Source organism: Phymastichus coffea, unplaced genomic scaffold, assembly GCF_024137745.1.
Source record: "Phymastichus coffea isolate CEN01 unplaced genomic scaffold, Cenicafe_Pcof_1.1 PCOF00003, whole genome shotgun sequence".
NCBI lineage: Eukaryota > Metazoa > Arthropoda > Insecta > Hymenoptera > Eulophidae > Phymastichus > Phymastichus coffea.
The window spans coordinates 3,385,485-3,409,812 of NW_026706814.1; the positions used below are offsets into that span (position 1 = coordinate 3,385,485).

A 24,328-nucleotide genomic window follows, 5' to 3' on the forward strand; every position below is an offset into this window, starting at 1 on the left:
TCACAATCGAAAAAAAACAATCAACATTAACTTATCATTGCTCCGACTTTGACGTGCTTTTTTTGGTCTTGGCGATTCAGAATGCTTTCACTGTGAATATTGTTGTTTTGTTTCAGGATCATAACCATAAACCCATGATTCATCACCTGCAATAACTTTTCTAAGCATATTATCATCATTATTGACCATTTCCAGATTGTCCAGAGCGATTTCTAAGCGAATGTTCTTCTTCTCTGCTGTGAGCAATTTTGGGATGAATTTCGCACACATGCGTTTTTCACACAAGGTCTTTTTATAGTTCTCGCACAGTAATACGACGATCTTGTTCGATTGCAAGTCGCACCCGCTCAATGTTATCTGCGGTTTTTGTCGTCAAAGGTCGGCCGGAACGAGAATCACTATCGACAGAAGTGCGACCATCCTTGAACCGTTTATACCACTCTTTTATTCGTGTTTTGCTCATACACTCGCATCCGAAGGCCTTTTGCATCATTTCAATAGTTTCCGAACTCGTTTTTCCGAGTTGAAAGCAAAATTTGATGCAAATTCGTTGATCTTGTTTTTCAGTCATTTTTGACAATATCAAAATCCGACGAACGCGAAAAAGGCACTGTAAACAAAGACACGCTGCGAATAAACTATACGTCCGGCAGATATCAGTAAGTAACCAATAGATTCATGAGGCTTTACTGTTGACGTTTCTGTCCAGTAGAGGTCGCTCGAACACTATAGCGCGAAGATATAAACGTAGGCCCAATACTTTCCGGACAGACCTCGTATATTTCATAGGGTCCTGAGCCGTGCTAAATGCGAATTCGAGGTACGATTCTGAAAATTTAAGATGGCAGATCCAATATTGTTGTGGAATATCAAAAAATCAAGATTTTGAAAAACAATATTTTTTTTCATATTCCACGTGAAAAGACAAATAGAAACTCTTCGTGGTATATTTTTTTAATATCGCTCTTAGTTCTTGAGTAAAGCATTCATAAACTTTGAAAATAACGCAGACTTATTCACCGTCTATTCCGTTCGTGAACATAAACGTTGCAGCCACATGAGTAAGAAACTGGTTATGCTCTAAGGGATCCCGAGCCGCGCTGAATCTGAATCCACTGTCAGATTTTGAAAATTTAAAATGGCGGATCCAATATTACGTACGGGAAAGTCAAATAATCGAGATTTTAAGGAACGAATAATTATACTGTACTTCTTGTCGAGAAAACGAAAACAGGAATACATTTCTACGTAAGATTTTTCGAAAGTTATATGAAGTAAGATTTCTTAGATCACTGGTCAGGCTGAGGATAAATTAAATTATCTACTGCATAGCCTTAACTCTATTAGTTTCAGTGGTGATTTGACTTACTTACACTGAACACCACGTGAAGGTTGGAGTTCGAGCTTTGATGAGTGTTTTTTTTTTTCTTTTTTATAATTTTTGAAACTTTTATATTTTTTTGTGTTTTTAATTTGAATTTTTTTGATAATTTTTGGATTTTTTTTCCATTTGTTTTTGTAATTATCGTTAGAAAAAATTCCGAGATTGTCGTCAGTTTGAGTATACTCAAAATAACATGGGTATATTCATATTATTTTGAATCCCTGAATCTTTTTCTGCCGTTGTAATCACCAATCGATTATTTCGCTAACTGTATTCTAAATGCTAATTGATCTTGACACTCACTTTCCTTATAATAATTATATAGAATATAAGAATTGCCTATAGCCAGATCTACTCGTATATAATAATACATTATTGAATGCCACCATTTTTTAGATCTTTTTCTTATCATATATACTTTCCTTAATTAATAAAACCTATCTACACCACCCATTATTTTGTTATAAGCCTGGATCGTAATTCGACAAATTCTAGGAATAGTCCAGGTAATAGAGCATTTTTCACGTACTTTTTTCCGGAAAGCACGAAATTTTTACTGTGGATAGCTGACAATGAGTGTAATAACATATCTTCATCCAAAGTCCGAAATCAGTGCAGAACATTGTTAACCAGCCGTTTGAAAAAAAAAATTTGATCTATTTTCATGATTTTCCGTAATATCTTTTTTCCTAGCAGTTGAATCGAAAAATAGGTCAATGGTTTTTTGATCGTCTCGGCAAGACCTACAAAAGCATATATTGCACGTTAATACATGTTAATTGGATAAAAAGTTATTAACACAAAAAGGCTAATTGTTTATTTAATAATTACACTTCAATATTTTATCATAGAGATTTTCTATGCACCTCAATGTAGTTCTTATTACGTAAAGATTATGAGCTTTGAAGCCACAAGCTCTAATGTTAATTTCTATCTATACAGACGGTTAACAACAAATTAACTGTTTCGTTTTGTCCACGGTCCGAATCGTTAAGAAAAGTGACGCCGATTTTTTTATCGGTACTTGTTAGAGTTTATAATCGAAAACTGTAATTTAAAAAAAAAATTTAATTTACAACTCAGGGAATTTTTCCTAAAAGATTGCTTAGAAATATCATATATTTCTAAGCAGAAAAATAAGACCTTTGTCATTCAAAGCTAAATGAATTGCCAACATTTAGTTTATTACTAAATTTAAAACAGGTAACAATTACTAACAAATTAAAAAAAAATTATAGTTATTGTAAATTTAAATGTTAAGAACTTATGATTTTTATAGAAATGAATTGTGGCGTTCGTAACAATATTTTTGTATTAAAAAGATCATATTCAGATTTCTTTCGATAAATAGTATAAAATTTAAAAAAATTGAATCAATTATCTTCTTTAGATAGGGAGAAAAGTAATGTTAAAGTCGTGCCATGCGTTTGGAAGACACTTAGCAAATTTTTGAGCGATCCAAATAGCGGCGGTCGACTTCCCGCACCACTCCGCGGCGCTAAAAGATTGAAAAAATCATTGATTCTGTTTACCTTCGATCGTGAATTTAATGTATGTACAATTGAAGCAAAGTCTAGATATTTCACAGTTAAAAGAACCTTGGCTTTCCGCTTCGGATAGCTTAAAACATTTTTCGTTATCTATATTAATCTTTTAACAATAGGTTAAAAGATAAAAAGATAAAACTTTAACAACCTGTAAATTTTTTATTAATTGACGAATTTTCATGTGGTTTTTGCAAATTGAAGCTCTTTTGACCATCTACCGATACACATTGTAAAACACCAGAAAAGTATTATAATACGCCGTTAATTTCATTTTGCAACTAAGCAATATTTTAGAAAAAATTCTCTGAGTCGTAAATTAAATTTCTTTTTTGTTTAAATTGCAGTTTTCGATTATAAACTCTAACAAGTACCGATAATAAAATCGGCGTCATTTTTCTTAACGATTCGGACAGTGGACAAAACGAAACAGTCAATTTGTTGTTAACCGTCTGTATAGATTAAAATTAACATTAGAGCTTGTGGCTTCAAAGCTCATAATCTTTACGTAATAAGAACTACATTGAGGTGCATAGAAAATCTCTATGATAAAATATTGAAGTGTAATTATTAAATAAACAATTAGCCTTTTTGTGTTAATAACTTTTTATCCAATTAACATGTATTAACGTGCAATATATGCTTTTGTAGGTCATGCCGAGACGAAAAAAAATCATTGACCAATTTTTCGATTCAACTGCTAGGAAAAAAGATATTACGGAAAATCATGAAAATAGATCAAGTTTTTTTTCTCAAACGGCTAGTTAACAATGTTCTGCACTGATTTCGGACTTTGGATGATGATATGTTATCCCACTCATTGTCAGCTATCCACAGTAAAAATTTCGTGCTTCCCGGAAAAAAGTACGTGAAAAATGCTCTATTGTCTGGACTATTCCTAGAATTTGTCCAATTACGATCCAGGCTTATAACAAAATAATGGGTGGTGTAGATAGGTTTTATTAATTAAGAAAAGTATATATGATAAGAAAAAGATCTAAAAAATGGTGGCATTCAATAATGTATTATTATATACGAGTAGATCTGGCTATAGGCAATTCTTATATTCTATATAATTATTATAAGGAAAGTGAGTGTCAAGATCAATTAGCATTTAGAATACATTTAGCGAAATAATCGATTGTTGATTACAACGGCAGAAAAAGATTCAGGGATTCAAAATAATATGAATATACCCATGTTATTTTGAGTATACTCAAACTGACGACAATCTCGGAATTTTTTCTAGCGATAATTACAAAATCAAATGGAAAAAAAATCCAAAAATTATCAAAAAAAATCAAATTAAAAACACAAAAAAATATAAAAGTTTCAAAAATTATAAAAAAGAAAAAAAAAAACACTCATCAAAGCTCGAACTCCAACCTTCACGTGGTGTTCGGTGTAAGTAAGTCAAATCACCACTGAAACTAATAGAGTTAAGGCTATGCAGTAGATAATTTAATTTATCCTCAGCCTGACCAGTGATCTAAGAAATCTTACTTCATATAACTTTCAAAAATCTTACGTAGAAATGTATTCCTGTTTTCGTTTTCTCGACACAGAGTACAGTATAATTATTCGTTCCTCAAAATCTCGATTATTTGACTTTCCCGTACGCAATATTGGATCCGCCATTTTAAATTTTCAAAATCTGACCGCGGATTCAGATTCAGCGCGACTCACCTCTTAGATCGCACTGCTGCGGAATAAAGCTAGGGGCTCCATCTGCAGCTAGGGTTAACAAAATCTGTGCGTTCGAAAAAAAAAATTTTTCGAAAAACCAAAAAAAAAATTATTGCAGTATTCTACGTGAAAAAACAAAAATTTTTTCTCCTATAAATTTTTTTCGATTGTTACAATTTGACGGAGATAAAAAATGTTGAAAAAAACTGTCACTTCCAGGAAAAAATGCCCGTGCGCGCGTCATATTTGACGAAAATAAATTGTTGATGAGTGATTCAGATAGGGCTTGGTAATAGCTAAAAAATGGTGTACTTCAAATTTTCGTACTATTTTTTTTCCAAAATTGGCTAATTGTCAAAAATAATAAAAAAATTTCAGAATTTTCAATTTTGCATAATTGTTGCAAAATTTAAAAAAACAATCGATGGCAATTGTGAGTCATATCATTTGAAAGCTCTCTGAAAGACCTTTCAAACGCACCCACGCGCGTCTCTGTACGTTAATTTCTACTAGAGATATAAAACTTTGAAGTTAGACTGATTTTGCCCGTGGGGGGGTAAAAGTGCGTGAGCGGCACTGTATATCTTATAGCAAATCAAATATTCATGCGGTTTGCCCCATAAAATTATTATTTGACGTTACATTCAACATTAATATATACACCTAGTCTATTTTTACATGGTTGGTTCAAAATGGCAGCCAATATGGAGGTCAATATTGACAAATTATGACTTTTTTTTGTAATTTCCGTTTTGAAGGGTGCTGAATATGTTCGTCTCCCTTATTTCTGAAAATAGTGATAGCTTTGAAAAATTCAAGATGGCGAATCCAAATGGCGGATGTAAAGAAAAATCTTCGTAATTTTCAAATGTAAAATTTTTTTTGTTTTCTTCGTAAAATTTTTGGTATTTTTACGCTCGGTATTTTTTCTTTTGAAAAAATGATTCGTGAAAACTCAGGATCAAGTGAAAATTCGTTAGGCATTTAGGTACTGTATGGGTACAATATTGGCCATGTGTTTAAATGTACATGAATGCAGAACTTAATTTTCGAATAGATAGAATTTTATTGTTATCTTTATGAAATATGTAATAAAAGTACCTTTGATATTTTTTTTGCTACATTTTCCATGATCAGCAGTATACCGATCCAGTAATCTTTTTTTCTAGTAATTGACAATAGTATTGCCATTGCTTGTTCATTGTGTTCTAGATCAGTTCCCGTTCTTTATATTTTGCAACGTGTTTTTCTTACCAAATCATTAATCGAATTACTAGAATTATTGTCTACCATTTTATTATAACCGTTTCCACTACAAGTTACTTATCAATCAAACTAATCCTTTTTAGAAGAGATGTCATGAAAATGATCCAGATCTTCTAATTCATCTTTCATAGAATGTGAAGCATATTCATCAGAAGATGATTCTGATAAAAATTTCATGATATCAAATCCTGATGATTCTAGTTCTGATAGTTCCAATTTTGATGAAGATTCCGTTCAAAATGTGAATATTTCTACCGTTCCTTATAAAGAAGCTTCAAAAAGTTACTCCGAAGATCAAGACAAACTTGAGAAAGATCATGTATTTAAAAAGAATGCGGTAAAAATGTTGCACAAACGTGGAATATTACTCCTCGATGGTAGATAAACATATGTGCAAAATAACAAGAGTGTGCGATTAAATTTTTTTCCAAATTTTCTTGATATCTAAAGTTAAGAATTCCGTGGATTTGCCTATATGAGAGCTGATGCCTATAAGTTGTACTCGTATAACCTTACAAACCCTGATAGATGAGGGGACTCGCGAAAATAAAGCACCCCGATGGGGATAGGCATATTTCTACCACGTCTACACCATTGTCTTCAGGTGATGCTAAGAGTGGAATAAAAGAAAACAATATATATATATATATTGCAACGGTAGTCGATTTAATTAATCGAACCGTTCGCGATTCTGCTTCTCGCGCGTTAGTTCTAATAGTTAAGAGAGAGAGGGGGAGCGCGATCTTTTGAATAGGCAGTTTCGCCTCAGCTGTTCACGAGAGCTTACCGCCGATTTGTGTTTTGCACTTTGTTTCGCAAAAATAAAGTTTTCTTTGGGTCAATTACGTGCGTGAGTGCAACGGCATTTCCGTGACAGATTATTATCTGTAGTAGCAGCACAGAAGCAGCAGTACAGAAGCAGCAACAAAGTTATATTGAGGCAGATCGAGGCAGCGCAGCTGATAATCGAGGGGCAGCGGCAGTTGAGATTTTTTGCAACAACAATTACGGCAATTACAAAATTACGTAATTGCACCGCATGGTAGATAAACATGCACCTTCCGTCATATTAAGCGATACAAAATACATTCGGTATTTTGTATATTCGTGATAGAGATATTTTTTGTATTCGCGTCGAGCGTTAGTTCACGGTATAATTCGAAACTTCTCTCTCTCTCTTTCTCACCGAATATAACTAATTGTAAAATCCTATTCGCGTGCGTCAGTCTTTCGGCTCTACAAAGACTGTAGTAATTTTTATTAATTAAAGTCTGTGAAATTTATTCGCCGTTTTCGTAATTTAATTTTCCTAGTAGCTTAAGAAATTGAAAAAAGGCTTAAGTTTTAATCCAATTACATCTAGGGGATTAAGAAAATTAGGAGTAAACTCGCTCACACTTAAAGCTCAACGAGTATCACAAGACACGTGACTTAAGGTGAGTTCAACTCCGTTTAACAGAAGACAACTAGGATAAATCATCTGACGTTAAGGCGAATATACGTACTATCATACCTGTTTAACGGAGCGGCGGTTTGCTCTGCATCGTGAAATTTCGAAATTTTCAAACTTCAATTATTAAAAAGGAACAAAAAACAACATCCCAAAAATTTCAGGGAGTTTTGTACTCGGTGTAAGATATCTAAAAATGTATACAAGTAGAAAAAAAAAGAAGAGTTTTTTTTTAAATTCACTTTAAAAATTTCTACTTTTGAAAATACCGCCATCTTTGAAGCAATATAACTCCGGTTTTTTAGAGCTTATTGTAATTTGAGGTATGATAAAAAATTTGTCTTGTCAACTTTAACCACCATGATCACGAGTGATTAGATTTAGAATTCAATCCCAATAACCTTTCATTTCGGAAAAAATTTTGAAAAATAATTTCTGTTTTTTCGCATTTTTTTTCTTTGAATCCGCCATATTTTTTTGAGGGTTTTCGAAATGCAAATTTGATCCCAGAAATTGAAAGAGCATGCCAGAACATAGTTAGATATGCTAATCTGATGAATATTTACACGGCTTTTCTTACAAAGTTTGGAGTCAAAGATCTATGTAAAAATCAGCATTCTTCGGCGTTAATAGGTTAAAAAATATTCTTTTTTTAGAAAAATTGAGTGCTTTATACGCCATAAACTGCTTTACTGAATTTCGCAAAGGCGAGGAAAGAACAGAGGTCCAAGGAGCTACTGAGTAAAGGACAGACATACTACTGTGGGCAAAAAGTAAGGTGAATTTTCAATTTAAACTTCGCGGGCGTAACATTTCGGGCTAGTTCTTTTTTTCTTGAGTTGGTAGGACTGCGAAGGACATCTGGGACAAATTTCATGTCAATGTCATCATCAGTAATATATTTACGCTTCTGTTTACCAAACGACCAAGAGTGCATGTTTCGATTTTTACAATGTCTGATTTAATTGAGCAAAGAAGTGCCATCAAATTTTGTTTGCGGAATGAAATTTCGGCTGCGGAAACGTTGAGGATGTTGCGGAAGGCCTTTGGTGATTCTACCATGTCGCAAAAAAATGTTTATAAGTGGTACAAAGACTTCAAAGAGGGTCGAGAACGTGTTCATGACTTGGAGCGCTCCGGACGACCATCGACGTCAATAGATGACCAACACGTCAATAAAGTGAAGGAATTAGTGCTCGAAAATCGTCGGTTGACTGTTAGAGACCTTACTGATATGATCGGAATATCAGAAGGATCTGTGAAAACAATTTTGAAAGACCATTTGGGCCTACGAAAAGTCAAATCTCGTTTGGTACCGAAAACGCTCAATTTCTTGCAAAAAAGTCGCCGCGTTGATGTGTGTGAAACAATGCTTTCTGACTATCGGGACAAGCTCAAATGCATGATTACGGGAGATGAGACTTGGATTTATGCTTACGACCCTGAAACAACCGACCAATCAAGCGAATATCGTGCTAAAGGCGAGGCCAGACCGAAAAGAGCACGTCAAAGTCGTTCAAAAATCAAGGTCATGATGACAGTTTTCTTCGATTTTCGTGGTGTGGTGCACTATGAATTCCTTCCACCCGGCCAAACTGTTAATAAGGAATATTATTTGAGCGTTATGCGTCGTTTGCGTGAAGCAATTCGTCTAAAAAGACCAGAATTATGGGCCAACAACTCTTGGTTTTTGCATCACGATAATGCACCATCTCACACTGCACTCGTTCTTCGTGACCATTTCGCCAAAAATTCGACGCATATCGTTCCGCAACCACCGTATTCGCCTGATTTGGCTCCGTGTGACTTCTGGCTATTCCCAAAACTCAAGAGACCACTCCGGGGAACGCGTTTCGAGTCGATTGAGGAGATAAGAGCTGAATCGAAGAAGGCGCTGATGGCTATACCGGAAAGGGACTATTTGGCATGTTTCGAGGATTGGAAAAAACGTTGGCATAAGTGTATTTTATCGGGAGGGGATTACTTCGAAGGGGATGACATTGATGTAGAAGAATAAATAAAGATTTTTCATTTTACAAACAAATTCACCTTACTTTTTGCCCACAGTAGTACCTAAGCTCCAACTGATCATCTTCTCGAGAAGAGGAACACAACGGCGTTTTGTAGACGAGACGACGAGAAGTGATCCGCTCCGAGTCGCATGTAAGCTGAATAATATCCGCACTTTATATGTATGTATAGTTTAATCCTTCTTTCTCGGTGACACAGCATTCATTAAGCCGTAACAGTGAGCGGACGATCTCACGAGAGATTGTCATTCGATTGAATAAATAAAACGTTTTGTCCTGGGTTTCCATAATGTGTATAGCGGTCGCGGTACAAAAAATCAAAATGGTAGAACCCATATCCACCACGCGGTAAAGTATTTCATATTTTCCAAGCATAGACCGAAGTTCTTTCTTGTAATTATGGCGATCATGAAGGAAAATAAATCTGCCTCAGAGCTACCACCAAAATATTAAAGTTCGACATAATTCTACTGGTGAACCCAACCTACACCCAATCCTATTCTATGCACGAACGTATTCATTGTATGGGTCTGCACTTTCACGATTTCGTGGCGCCACTTTTGTGAGCGAGCCGAGACGCTCCTCTCCTCGTACAGAGCAACAGCAGACGACTGCATCGTCGAACGTAACCAACAAGGAATCTGTACGAAGAAGCCAACACCGTGATCGGCAAGGTAAAAACACAGCACGGGACTCGCGTCATGACGTTATATCACAGTGGCCTACGCGAATAAATGTGTACGATGTGCTAAACTATGCACAGTGACGCAGAATCACGCGCGCCACGTAAATGAGAGCACAGGTCTATCTACAACCTCTGCGCATTAGCTCCCCCCCCCTCCCCCCGAAGAATAACTAACCCCGTTGCGATTAATTTGCTTGATTAATGGATAATTAATGGAAATAACAATGATAGAACAAGTGACCTTTGAGCTCCTGATTATATGTTTACCAGCTTTCGCTGCAGAATATTGTACAGGAAATTCCCGAATTTGACGGTAAGAATATTTCATTAAAAGATTGTATACAAGGTGTCCGTAATGGGAAACAGCTTATTGCCAAAGGTTAGGAACCAAAATTTATCCGACAAATTATAGCAAAACTGCTCGGACCCGCTAGAAACTGTATTTATGGAAGGAGACAAGCTACAATAGAAGAATTGATTAAAATACTCAAGGAACGATTCTCTCCTTGTAAATATTTCGTTTATTATGACTCTAAAATACATAGTTTGAAAATGAAACCGGGAAATACGGTTGAAAATTTCCATCACTGTATTAATTTCTTGTTAAACTGCGCGGAGAACATGCTAAAAGAAGAACTTGGCGAAACCTATAATTCTATTATAATGACATCCATTACCAATTCCACAGTAAAAACGTTTATCGATGTCCTAGTCGATATAAAGCAGTCTGCAACCCTTCCATAAGCGTATAATGAAGCTCTGCACATTGAAACTTAGAACAAATCTAAAATTAAAAGGATGGACTTTAATATAAATAAATGACTAGGATTTCATCACGGTTTCAATGTTGTCTGTATACAGGACCAACAAAATGAATTTGATGAACAGCGTATCTTGGAGAAATGGGTACATATATTATTTTCATTTACATACGCTTCCTTTATCTCAAAAAAATTTAAAAAAAAGTTTATTATCTTAAAAAAATTCAAGTCGCATGAGTATACTAATATACGATCAATAGAAATTCATACGCATTACAATACCAAATAGTCTTCGAAGCCGCTATCGCCTATCGGCACGATTTAGAGGTCAAGACATGGGTCATGGTTTACGACTATGTCAAGTATACTCCTTATTAGGTTGATAGCATTCGAAAAGAATAAAATAAGATTTGAATAAGAAATGGGTTAATAGAGTCAAGGAAATTTGACCGATGAAGAAAACAAAGGACGTGTGTGTGTATATGTAGTGAAACGTCATAGTTTTCTCACAATTGCAGTTTGTGTATGCTTATGTATGTATATATTGTGTGCACATGAAATAGCGTTTTTTTGTCATCTACATTATCGTTTCCTTGGATTATGACATGAGGTTTGTGTTCTGTGGTACTCGTTTGTCTGAGTCACAATTTTTTTACATCTGCTACTCTTACTACTGTGGGCAAAAAGTAAGGTGAATTTGTTTGTAAAATGAAAAATCTTTATTTATTCTTCTACATCAATGTCATCCCCTTCGAAGTAATCCCCTCCCGATAAAATACACCTATGCCAACGTTTTTTCCAATCCTCGAAACATGCCAAATAGTCCCTTTCCGGTATAGCCATCAGCGCCTTCTTCGATTCAGCTCTTATCTCCTCAATCGACTCGAAACGCGTTCCCCGGAGTGGTCTCTTGAGTTTTGGGAATAGCCAGAAGTCACACGGAGCCAAATCAGGCGAATACGGTGGTTGCGGAACGATATGCGTCGAATTTTTGGCGAATTTTTTGCAAGAAATTGAGCGTTTTCGGTACCAAACGAGATTTGACTTTTCGTAGGCCCAAATGGTCTTTCAAAATTGTTTTCACAGATCCTTCTGATATTCCGATCATATCAGTAAGGTCTCTAACAGTCAACCGACGATTTTCGAGCACTAATTCCTTCACTTTATTGACGTGTTGGTCATCTGTTGACGTCGATGGTCGTCCGGAGCGCTCCAAGTCATCAACACGTTCTCGACCCTCTTTGAAGTCTTTGTACCACTTATAAACATTTTTCTGCGACATGGTAGAATCACCAAAGGCCTTCCGCAACATCCTCAACGTTTCCGCAGCCAAAATTTCATTCCGCAAACAAAATTTGATGGCACTTCTTTGCTCAATTAAATCAGACATTGTAAAAATCGAAACATGCACTCTTGGTCGTTTGGTAAACACAAGCGTAAATATATTACTGATGACATTGACATGAAATTTGTCCCAGATGTCATTCGCAGTCCTACCAACTCAAGAAAAAAAGAACTAGCCCGAAATGTTAAGCCCGCGAAGTTTAAATTGAAAATTCACCTTACTTTTTGCCCACAGTAGTAGATTAGCCGTTCGTGTGTCATCAGATACGGCATTATTTTTACGACGCCAATTTTTTGAAGTTCGGCGATTGATATAATAATAGAGTGAAAAGGGGATGGATATTCTAGTTAGAGTATTAAAGTATTAAATATCGAGAATATATAATAGTTTTTTCGATTATACTATGAATTATGCTATGAAGTTACAGTGGCTCAGTAGGTAATAATTCAAACTTCTGTGTAAGAGACCGTAGATTTAAGCCCCAGGTATATGAGGATTTTCAAAAATGAAATTTTCATACATTTGTTACCGTTTCATCGATGGTTCGAATTTCACCTTAAAATGTAGATCCAGTCATGGTACACATAAAACTTTGTCCTCTCGTACTGTTTCAAAAAATGGTAGGTAAGGTGAGTCTACTTACTTGTAACTATAGGGAACCAAGACTAATGCATACAGATACCTAGTGTACCTCTACAGCGTTCTACTTGGACGAAGTTCTTAAAGTTACAACAACAATAACAATAATAATTGGATAATTCTAATAATGCTATCCGACCCAGCCTTTATCTGTCTTACTTTCATGGTAATACTATGATTCACACTTAAAATTAATTAAGGACATTTCCCTCTTATGTTAATAATGAGGAAGTTTACCATAGACAGTGGAAATAATCTAATTTTTTGTGATTTAATAAACAATAATTGTAAAATTTTCAGCAGTATAATGATATGCTTAAAATCCACTAACAAACTTAGAACTGCTTGTACTGAAACGAATAATGCTGGAACATTGAATGATTCAAAAAATAGTTCTGCCGCTTTTTCACGATTTTTCCAAGGATTGAGAGGTGCTTCAGTCAATAAAACTGGGTGCTCTTCGCTAAATGTTGACAATTGATCTTTACTATAAACATAAGACCAAATGCGTTCCATGTCATTCCAATCATTAACTATACCATGCTCCATTGGATAATGGAGAGACAGTAATCCACGATGTTCTTCAGCGACAGGACCGACAAAGAAATCTCCTTCTAACGCACCTGCCATAACTCTTGTATGCTTTGGTCTTCCAATGCTAGAATAATGAACATGAAAACATTATAATGAAACTGTTTATTTTAATATAATCAAAAATTATTTTGATCTTACAAGCTGATTCCAAAAGTTCAATATAGCGAAATGAATTATTACAATTATTCATCTTACTTGCTTGGTTTGTGAGATTCAAAAATGAGATTAAAAAAATTATTAGGTGTTTTGCCTTACTTATTGGATTTAACTTCTAAGTAATGAATGAACAATGAGCAATAAAGAGTTTATTTCACTGCATTGAATTTTCAGTATAAGCTTTTAAAATAATTATATTAGTAATCTTGATCTTAGGAGTCATCCCTATAAATAAACTACACACTTATTTTATTATAAACGTTTCGCAATTTTATTTATTGCCACCTCAGTACATGTTTTGTAATGTAGATAAAATTGAATAAATTAAAAGTTCTTCCGCACATATATAGTCTGTTATACGTTATACGTCTGTTACACGTATAAAGTGTAATGTTTATAACAGACTATATATGTGCGGAAGAACTTTTAATTTATTCAATTTTATCTACATTACAAAACATGTACTGAGGTGGCAATAAATAAAATTGTGAAACGTTTATAATAAAATAAGTGTGTAGTTTATTTATAGGGATGACTCCTAAGATCAAGATTACTAATATAATTATCAAACATCAGGAGTGGAAAAAATTAAGAATAATTTATATAAGCTTTTAAAACTAGAATCATTTTTTATTTTATAGTAATATTATTTTCCAAATATTTTAAATGATAAATATATTAAGAATTGTAACGGGATACTTCGTTCGGGGAGTGAACGGAAATCTTACCCGTTAAGGGATGGTTGTTCCCAGCGTCGCGAGGCTGACCGCCGCCTCGACTCGTTCGAACGGCGTCGATCTTTCGACGTTCCGCCCCAGAGCCTGTGAATAACCTACACGTGCAAGGCACGTGTGGAGATCCGGGTTGCCCAGTGACTCGTGGTCGGGCAGGTTCTGTCGTGGGCGTCGGGAGTGAAAAACCAAGGGGATTTGAAAGAAAGAACTCTCGGTCGTTTGTTAGAAGAATCGATGTCTTTATTTATGCTTGTCGCTTCGATCGTACAATCACAACGCCACGGCCGAGAGATTTTGTCGAGTGTCTCGCGCACGCGGCGAGAGAGAGAAAGAAGGCGCACTATCTAACCGCGCTTTCCGTCCGCACGCATTTACGTACAAAGTCGGAGACTTACGCTGTGGGGACAAGTCACTGGGGACCGAGTAGCTCTGGTGGTGCGCGCAGGCCGCGTTGATCCTTGCTACTTCTCGGAGACGGACCTCTCAGTCGGGGTTTTCGCCGCCCGAATCTGCAGTTGCCCGCGACCCTCGGCTGTTGCCTCAGATCGCTCTGGGCAACTAATAATGGTCAGCGAAAGGACCTTTATCCGAGAGATGTTCTCTGGGCGATCTCTGGGGCACTGTGTCTGCGTACGCTATCGGTCGGGTTGCTCCTCGAATCTCACTGTCTTAATCACTCGTCACTTGTGCTCTTGCTGTCCGCAGGTCCGGACTTGACTGACTTTCCCCATTCCCTCTTCCGTTGTCGCGCGCACGCCGGCCGGCGGCCCGATCGCTCTCTTTCCCCTTCTTATTATTTCTAATGTCTCGCGGTACACGCGCCTAACTCGCGCTGCTCGGCGTCCTAATCTCTCTCCTCTCTCTCGCTCCTTCGCTCGTTCGCCTCGCGGGCGCTTCTCCTTCTCGTGTTCTTTTCTGCGGACCGGCTTTTAGGTAGCTGCACGCGATAGGGGCGCTTAGGTCACACCTTTAACGAGCGACGCTCGTTACAGCCTCCCCCTAGTCGTCCGATGCGGGGTCGACCTCGGCGACGATCTGTGTCCAAGCGCCCTGATATGGTGAGTGAGAGATGGACGGATAGGGATTTCTTTTGGGTGGGATTGAGATGACCAGGGGAAATAGACTTCGCACTTATCTCTTTCATCGTTTCAACTTATTTATTAGTTTTCATCCGCCGCCGTATATCCTGTTTTCTTGTTCTTCGGGATCGGTCCTTCTTCTTTTCCTTCGATCTCGTCGGGCAGCCCCGTGCTCTTCTATTCGTGGGCATCGGCTGGACTTGGCTACTCCAGGATGCCCGCAGACGTAACAGCCCTGGTCGTCCTTCCGCGACTTCCCGTCGCGCACCCCTAAGGGGTCGACGATATTGGGGTTGGGCTGCCTCAAATGTGCCCGACCTTGCGTCTGGGAAGTTTGATCAGGGCGAGGGCGCGATTTTTCCCTCGCCCGCTCTCTAGATCGTCCGCCCTCCAGGTTGATGGTGATGTTGACGGAACCGAGGCCTGACGGGGACGCATCTACGCTTATCCTGTAGGGCGAAGGGTTCCGACTTCGCCCTGGCGTCTTGTTGGCTGAGGCCGGGTGTTCGGGCATCCTCCGAGGTGTCTGCCCTGCGAATTTCTGGGTTCGCCGGATGTTTACGATGGCGTCGCGATAGGCCTGCCATCTCAACACCCGGTCCATCCAGATCTCGACGGAGGGGTGGGTCCCCGGTAGGTCGTTGTACGCCTGGAGTTTCGCTGGCTAATAAACTTCCAGGCGTTCTCCAGTTCCCGGAGGCCCCTCTCCATCACCCGCCACCGTTCCTCCGGCGACGCCGCCTCACCCCAAGACAGAGGCGAAGTGGGCCAATCCTCTTCGTCGAAGGGGTGGTCGGGTGTCGGCGTTCTGTGGCTCCGCCGGGCTGCGTGGGCGGGTTCCCCAACCTCGGATAGCGGTCTTATGTCCCCGACGATGCTGGGGGTTTCGCCCTCCTTCCGGGTGGGAGTGGGAGTGCCGTCCGGACCTTCTGGTGCCGCGCGCTCGCTCTTTCCGTTGTCCATAGGCGGCTCGGCGAGCTGCGGTGCCTCCGACCGCCGGGCTTCCCCGCCAGGGATGGATCGATCTTCCTCGGAAGAGGTAGGTTCCGGCGGTGTCTCTTCCTTCCCGGGTGGTCTGGGAGGGGAGGCGACTCCTTCTTCCTCGTCGTCTACGAGGTCTATCAATTCCACGACCCGGGGCCTGGGCCTTGGTTTAGAGGTCCCCATCGGGATATATCGCGAGAACAATTCCTTACGGAGATCGTTCTTGAGCGGTGGGCATAGCCCGGGCCGCCCCGCGGTATTTATGGGTAACCCCTCCGTGGCCCCACGGGCCTCGTGGATAGTTGCCTCTGGTCCTATTTTCCGCAGGTACGCTGGAAGATCCGGTTCCTTCCGCGCGCGCTGCAGCGCAAGGGCGAAGCGGGCCTTCGCCCCGTCCAACAAATGCTGGAGCGCCCGTCCTAATTTGGAAGCCCACAGGGCATCGGCCAGCAGGTTCGCGACTTCCAGCAGTTCCGAGGCTCGTTTCTTGTCGTCCTCGATGGTCGATGCGCGCCGCAGGGCATCGCGAAATCGCCTACGGGCCGTGATGAAGACGGCCCTCTTCTCGGGCTCGAGCTGTAGGCGCTCCACGTTTTCGACGAGCCACTCCACGGCCTCGTGAAGGGCGCTTTCCATCCTGTAAAGGAGTTATGTGGTTTTGATGAAGAGGTAGGATAGGGAGCCCATCAGACTGAAGGAAAAAGATGAAACTTAGATGATTTAATGAGTCGGCTCGCCCACTCGCGTTGCTCTAATTCGCACGCTCGTCCGGCGGACCACTTTTACGCTTTTCCGTGGTCGGCCTCGGGGACGTCCTACTAGCGGTAATTCGAGAGCTGGGGCGGGGATTTTCCGCGGGCGGCCTCGCCCCCTCTTAACCGGTGCGACGGGGTTTTGATCTCCCGGGTCTCCGTCTGATGCGTCTTCGCCCTTGTTTTCGGGCAGTGGTTCTTCCTCTGGGCTCGCGCTTGCGTCTTGTGGTGACCGATTACCTTCCTGGGGCGTGTCGCGCTTCGCCTCGCTTCCCTTCGGTGGTTGGGTAAGCTCGTCCTCTTCACCTTCCCCCTCCTGGTGGAAAGGCTTCAAGTCTTCGGCATGAACCACTCCGACGAGGTCCTCCAGATGATTCGCCAGGTGATATGTATTGGGGCCTAATTTTTCTCTCACCGTATACGGCCCCGCGAATGTCGGCGCCAACTTCGCCGTGACTCCACTGTCGGTTGAAGATAGGACGCGGTTCACTCGCCAAACCCAGTCTCCGACTTTAAAGGGAGCGGGGCGGCGCTTCCGGTCGAAAAGGCTCGCCTGTCGTCCTTGCTCTATTTCTGATCTGTTCGCCGCTTCCTGATATAGCGTAGTTAGGCCTCCCATGCGGTTTGCCCAGTCCTGTCGCCCTCTCTCGTCGTCCTTTCCACTAGCGAGGGCGTCTTGAGTACGGCGCCACGTACGTGGTGGGGTCGGTTGCCGCCCGTAATTCAACATCGCTGGACTCACCTTCGTCGTGCTGTGTTTCGCTGTATTTAGTGCGAATACCAAATCACTGAGTTTCACGTCCCACTCGTTATGTCGCCCTTCAAGATACGACTTGATCATTGTCTTGAGGGTACGATTATACCGCTCTGTGGGATTCGCCCTAGGGTAGTAGACGGGCGTTAGCTCGTGGAGGATACCCTGCTCTGAGAGATATTCGTCGAAGTGTCGATTTCTGAATTCTGTTCCATTGTCCGACAGAAACGTCTCCGGTGTACCGAAACGCGTCAGTACTTTCTCGTGGAACTCCTTCGCTATCGTCTTAGCGTTGGCTTTCCGGATCGGAATACACTCTACCCAACGCGTAAAGAGATCCACGAAGACGAGCATGTACGAATATCCACGTGCTGTCCTGGGTAGCGGTCCGGATATGTCGCCCGCCACAACTTGCCACGGGCGGCTTGTCGAGCGACGCCCCATATACCCGTAAGGGGGACGTTGCTCCACCTTGCATTGCTGGCAAATCTGACAGACTCGCACATAATTTCGGACGTCCTTGAGTAGTGAGGGCCAAAAGTAGAAGCGCCGAACGCGGGCGAGTGTTTTCTCTTGCCCTAAGTGGCCGGCTGTGGGAACGTCGTGGCACTCCTCCAACACCTTTTTCCGGTACTCGTTGGGCACGACCAGCTTCCAATTTTCGTCCTCGCTTAAATCGTCAGACGAGTCCCGCTCGGGGGAGTAAAAGTATAAGTTCTCCCCGGCAATCTTCCACGTAGGCCACGACTCTGGGCTCTCAATGATTTGCTTCTTGCGATCCATAAACCATTTGTCCGTGGTTTGATTTGCCCAGACGAGGGCGCTCACTGCCGCTCCGGGCTCTTCTTCTTCAAACATCCTAGATAAGGCGTCGGGCACCGCGTGGAGCGCCCCCTTACGATGTTCTACTTCGAAGGAATACCCTTGCAGCTTTAGCGCCCATCTGGCTAACCGATTTGTCGGGTTTTTCATGCTTTGTAACCACCGCAAGCAACTATGGTCGGTGACCACCCTGAAATGGTAACCTTCCAAATATGCCCTGAATTTCTCGGTGGCCCAAACTACCGCAAGACATTCTCGTTCCGACACTGAGAAATTCTTTTCCGCTTTGGAGAGTGCTCGGCTGGCGAATTCGATTACTCTCTCCTCCCCTTTCACGGTCTGCATCAGGACCGCCCCCAATCCGGAGTCGCTCGCGTCAGTTTGCAGGACAAAATCGCCATCGGGATCGGGAGGCTGGAGAATAGGGGCCAAAATCATGCAGCTTTTAACTTTCATGAAAGCTGCTTGTTGTTCGTTGCCCCATACATAGGGCTCCTTTTTTCTCGTGAGCTTTATCAGCGGCTCGACGATAGTCGCGAAGTCGTTGATAAACCTTCTGTACCAGGATGCCATTCCCATAAAACTACGCAATTTACGGACTGACCGGGGCACCGGATACTCGACGATGGGTCTGACTTTTTCGGGATCTGGCCTGATTCCTTCTCGGTTGACCAACACTCCCAAATACCTCACTTCTGGCTTGCAGAAAACGCTTTTGTCTTGGTTTACTGTGAGGCCGGCGCCCTTCAACTTCAATAGTACTCGCCTGAGGTGTTCTTTATGATCTTCGAACGTAGCCGATACTATTATTATGTCGTCCAGATAAGCGAAAGCAAACGGATCCATTTCGGGCCCGATCACCGAGTCGATCGCCCTCTGAAAGGTTGCCCCCGCGTATGACAGTCCGAAGGGCATGCGCCGGAATTGAAAGTGACCCATGCCCGGTACCGTAAATGCGGTGATCGGGCGAGACTCTTTCTTCAGGCTGATCTGATGGTAAGCTGAACTGAGGTAGAGCGTCGATATATATTTTGCATTTCTTAGGCGTCGTAAAATATCCTGCATGTACGGGATTGGGTAAGCGTCAGGTTCAGTTACTCTGTTCACTTCCCGGAAATCTATGCAAAAACGATACGATCCGTCAGCCTTGCGCACCATCACGATCGGGCTTGACCACCCGCTGTTCGATGGTTCTATCACGCCCGCGGCCAACATCTGCTTCACTTGGCGATGCATTTCTTGTTCAACTCGCGGTGAGACCGGATAGTATCTCTTCTTGACCGGGCGGGCGTCGCCCACACTGATTTCATGCTCTACACCGATCGCGCGACCCAGAGTTTTGTCGGGCTCGGGCAACAACCGCCCTACAAGTTCCGTTATCTCCTTGCGTTACGATTCGGACACATCTGCTATCCCGATTGAAGCCATCTCTGGCACGCCGTGCAAACTCGCGAGCTCCATCGGCACGCTCACTCGCTCGTCTTTCAGGAGTAGCGTGTTGTCCGTTGGATCGGGGATTGCTTTGAACGCCTTTACGAAATTCATACCGGCGTAGCACTCACTTTCTAGATGGGGGATGATCGCTACTCTCACTATCCGCGTTACGCCGCCTACCGTAAAGGGCAGCATAACGTGCCCCATGATTGTGATAGAACTGCCGTCCGGGAGCCGGCACGAGCCCGCCTTCCTTAGGTCGAGAGCGATTTTCATTTCGGCCGCTATCTGTTGGCCTAACGAACCCATCGTCGTACATGAAGCTCCCGAGTCGTACAATGCCCGAACTCGAAAACTACCAATTTGGACGGGTAACCACCACCTCGTCTCGTCTTCAGGTTCGTAGTCGTCGCGTTCCCCACTGCTTGAGCGATTCCCTCTTGTAGCTCCTACTGCCGGTGACTTGCCGTTTGCGTCCTTTGGCGTGCGTTTATTCACGGTATCCGTGCTCGTGAATTTCTCCGCGTTGCTCTTCGACTCAAAACGACGTCCCGAGTCACTTCGGCCTTGTGTCGAAGCCGTGTGGTCCTGCTCGTCTCTGGTTTGCGCTTCCTTCTCTGGGACCTTTTCGACCTTTGAGATGAACGGTTCCGTCACACTCTCCTCTTCTTGTAAGCGAGGCACTACCTCGCTTTCCGGGTGGGTTCCCTCCGGTGACGCTCCGTCCGCGCGGTCAGCCTTTGTCGCGAGGCCATAGAGTTGATCCGTCACTCCATCCCTCGGCGCTGCTTCGCTACCGCCGGGCGAAACCACGGGCAGCGCGCGGCAGAGCTCCTCGCGCGACTGCCTTGCCTGGGGGAGCCCTTTAACGTTGGGAGCGGCCTGGGCTCCTCCTAGCCGCTGCCCTACTCGTTTCCCGTCCCGGCGGGCTTATTGCAGTCGGGACAATATCTCGCGCTATACCCTAGCTTGCCGCATTTGCCACACTTGAGCAGCTTCGTATAGTCCACCGCCCTCTTAGGTTTGGGGTTAAACTTCGCTCCCTGGGTCGTATGGCTGGTGCGGCCCTGGCTACCCTCATTGGGCGGGAGGGCCTTCGCCAACTCCTCCCTCAATAGGCGCGTGAGCAGCTCCTCCACTTGGCTCATCGGGGCCGCGGTTCCACTGTTGCTGGGCGTTGCTGAGAGGTGAGCTTGGTTCGCCTCCACTTTTGCCTCGTCCTTTTCCGCCGCCAGGGCAGAAACCTTGGTCCTTTTTGGCTGGGATTGGGTGGAGGTGGTAGTCGAGGGGGACTGATACATCCATTCGGGAAAGAGTGCTGTTTTTGGATCGATCATCTGTCGCTTCTGATGAGCGTAATGGAGATCGTTCTGGACTTCAGTTGCTCGTTTGCATAATTCTCGTATGTTCGAGCATTCCTTCCTCCGAATGTGTTGTTGGATTTCCGGCAGCAGGTTCGAATAGGCCAACTCCATTACTTCCTCCGGAGGCATTGGGGGTTGGACTTTATTCATCATCGCTTGTATCTTCGTCAGGTAGATTCGTGCGGGCTCGTCGGGTCCTTGGTACCTCGCTTGTGCTTCTCTTTTCAAGCGTTGTTGCTGCTGTATACTCGTGCCGAACCATTCTTGAGCATCGCGGATGAAGTCTCCGTATGAAGTCCAATCTCTGTTATTATTTAGGTACCATGTTTGCGCTGCTCCCGTGAATAAATCCGCTAGCCCATTTAACGTTTCGTCCTCAGTCAGCCCCGCTGATATCCTTTGTGCCTCGAGTTTCTCGAGAAATACGTCGATGCTCTGCTGATCCTCCCCCGAGAATTTATTTCGCCAGCCTCGGACTATTCTGCCGACGTCTTTTGGGAAAGCAAAACTGGCCGTCGCGTTGTGTGGAAAATAGTTTGTTTGTCCGACGGCGCGATCAGCTGAGGAGTCGTTAGTCTTCTGCTGTCCACTCCCTCCTGAGGGCGGAACTGGGGGGCGCTCGTTGGGCCACCGAGCGCCCGGCGTCGGGTTCGCCCGGAGGGGAGTGCTACCCGGCAGGGCGGAATCATAGTGGAGCGTGAAGGTGTCCGCGAAGTTTACTGATTTCGCCGGCGCTTGTGGGCTTTGACTACTTTCCTTGCCTGTTTCTATCATATCATCGAGGTCATTTTCCAGTACGCCTATCCGATGTACAGCTCTATTCAATTTATCTGCTTCTATTGCTTGTGTAGCGCATATTGATTGGCACATTGCTGCTACTGACGATGTATTTTCCATCGCTCGCGTTAGCGCTTTTTCCAAATAGTCTGTGCGTTCTTTATATTTGGCGAATAGGCTTAGCAACTCGGGTAGCGTTTGCTGTAGGTTTTGGTCGATGTCAGTGAGCTGTGATGTTTGCGCGTTTGGGCGAGTGGGCTTTTCGCCTTCCTCGCCCCGCGCATTATTTGCTGCTGCGTTTTGCATTGCTACTCCTGTTGTGAGGCTTAGTTTTGTGTTGATTTCGTCGTCGGTCATAAGCCTGTAAAGAGGGTGGCTGCTTGCTTCTGCTGCTTGCGTTTTTTCTAGTGCTGTGCACTCTTGCTCTATGTATCTGGTTCGGAGGGCTATCCTTCTTATCGTGTCCGATGTCTGCTTTGCTGTTTTGGTTATATCAAAATCGGCTGCTGTGTAGTCCCCCATCAACCAGTTTTTTAACCTTTCTTCCTGGTCGATGCGCTCTCCCGCCTGTTTGAGCTCTAGTTGATTTAACGTTCGCTCGAGCTCTGGTTGGGGTATGCCTTCGATGAAAGCTTCGATTTCCGCCGCTGTGTCGTCGAGGTTGGACATTGTCGTTACGGAACTCTTTTTCAACAGAGAGACAAAAACGCGTGTTTGTTTCTCTGTTTTTGGGTTCGTTTATTGCGCGCACGTGTATTTGCCCTTTTTTTTGGTAATATGCGGCTGGTCGTTATCTACTTGTCGGGATGACTTCGACAATGCAAGCTACTTTGTTGACTGGCCGATTTATTCGCGCGCGACTCGTAGGCGCGCCTTACTATGCTTTTTATTTACAATTGTCCTACCTATTAATTTCGTCAGCTATTTGCTGGCGAAATTATTGTTAGTTTCTTGGGCGCGCTGTTTTATACAAACTCGTCGCTGGGCGGTTGAGTGAGAAAAAGGAAAACAGCGATAAAAGGAGGTAATATCCCAGTGGAATTCTTAGGATTGTGTCTTTGCGCGTTATGTTTTGTGAATTTGACCTAGGCCGGTGTTTACATCGGCCTAAGCCTAACTCTCTCAAATTCTTGAAATTTGATGCTTATATTTCACTCGTCACCGCTCTTTGTCCTGCCTGGTCGGTGTTGTTATTATGTACTCTCGGCCTTACAAGAGTTGCGCAATCTTTGTTTCCGATCAGGCTGGAATTTTCTTCGGCGAACTTGTATTTTCGAGTCGCGCGTTCTCAAGCTCTACACGTGCGCTCTTACAATTTTTGTTCGACCTATCTTTATCTTTCTCTCTCAGGTTGTAAAAGGAACGTGAGTGTTTTAATGGAGATTTCACTCCTTACCCTTACCACTGGTTGGGCGCCACTGTAACGGGATACTTCGTTCGGGGAGTGAACGGAAATCTTACCCGTTAAGGGATGGTTGTTCCCAGCGTCGCGAGGCTGACCGCCGCCTCGATCAACTCGTTCGAACGGCGTCGATCTTTCGACGTTCCGCCCCAGAGCCTGTGAATAACCTACACGTGCAAGGCACGTGTGGAGATCCGGGTTGCCCAGTGACTCGTGGTCGGGCAGGTTCTGTCGTGGGCGTCGGGAGTGAAAAACCAAGGGGATTTGAAAGAAAGAACTCTCGGTCGTTTGTTAGAAGAATCGATGTCTTTATTTATGCTTGTCGCTTCGATCGTACAATCACAACGCCACGGCCGAGAGATTTTGTCGAGTGTCTCGCGCACGCGGCGAGAGAGAGAAAGAAGGCGCACTATCTAACCGCGCTTTCCGTCCGCACGCATTTACGTACAAAGTCGGAGACTTACGCTGTGGGGACAAGTCACTGGGGACCGAGTAGCTCTGGTGGTGCGCGCAGGCCGCGTTGATCCTTGCTACTTCTCGGAGACGGACCTCTCAGTCGGGGTTTTCGCCGCCCGAATCTGCAGTTGCCCGCGACCCTCGGCTGTTGCCTCAGATCGCTCTGGGCAACTGATAATGGGCAGCGAAAGGACCTTTATCCGAGAGATGTTCTCTGGGCGATCTCTGGG

At 43.1% G+C, this 24,328-nt stretch overlaps 1 protein-coding gene across 4 annotated transcripts in view; it reads right to left on the reverse strand.

Moving 5' to 3' along the window:
• The window catches only part of LOC131664602 (actin-related protein 1), a 462,784-nt gene that overhangs the window by 283,957 nt on the left and 154,499 nt on the right, over positions 1–24,328 (reverse strand). For all 4 annotated transcript variants that reach the window (XM_058935868.1, XM_058935859.1, XM_058935850.1 and 1 more), the window contains one exon: positions 13,122–13,448. In XM_058935868.1, the coding sequence (XP_058791851.1) occupies positions 13,122–13,420 (299 nt within the window). In that variant the 5' untranslated portion in view covers positions 13,421–13,448. The remainder of the gene's footprint in view (positions 1–13,121; positions 13,449–24,328) is intronic.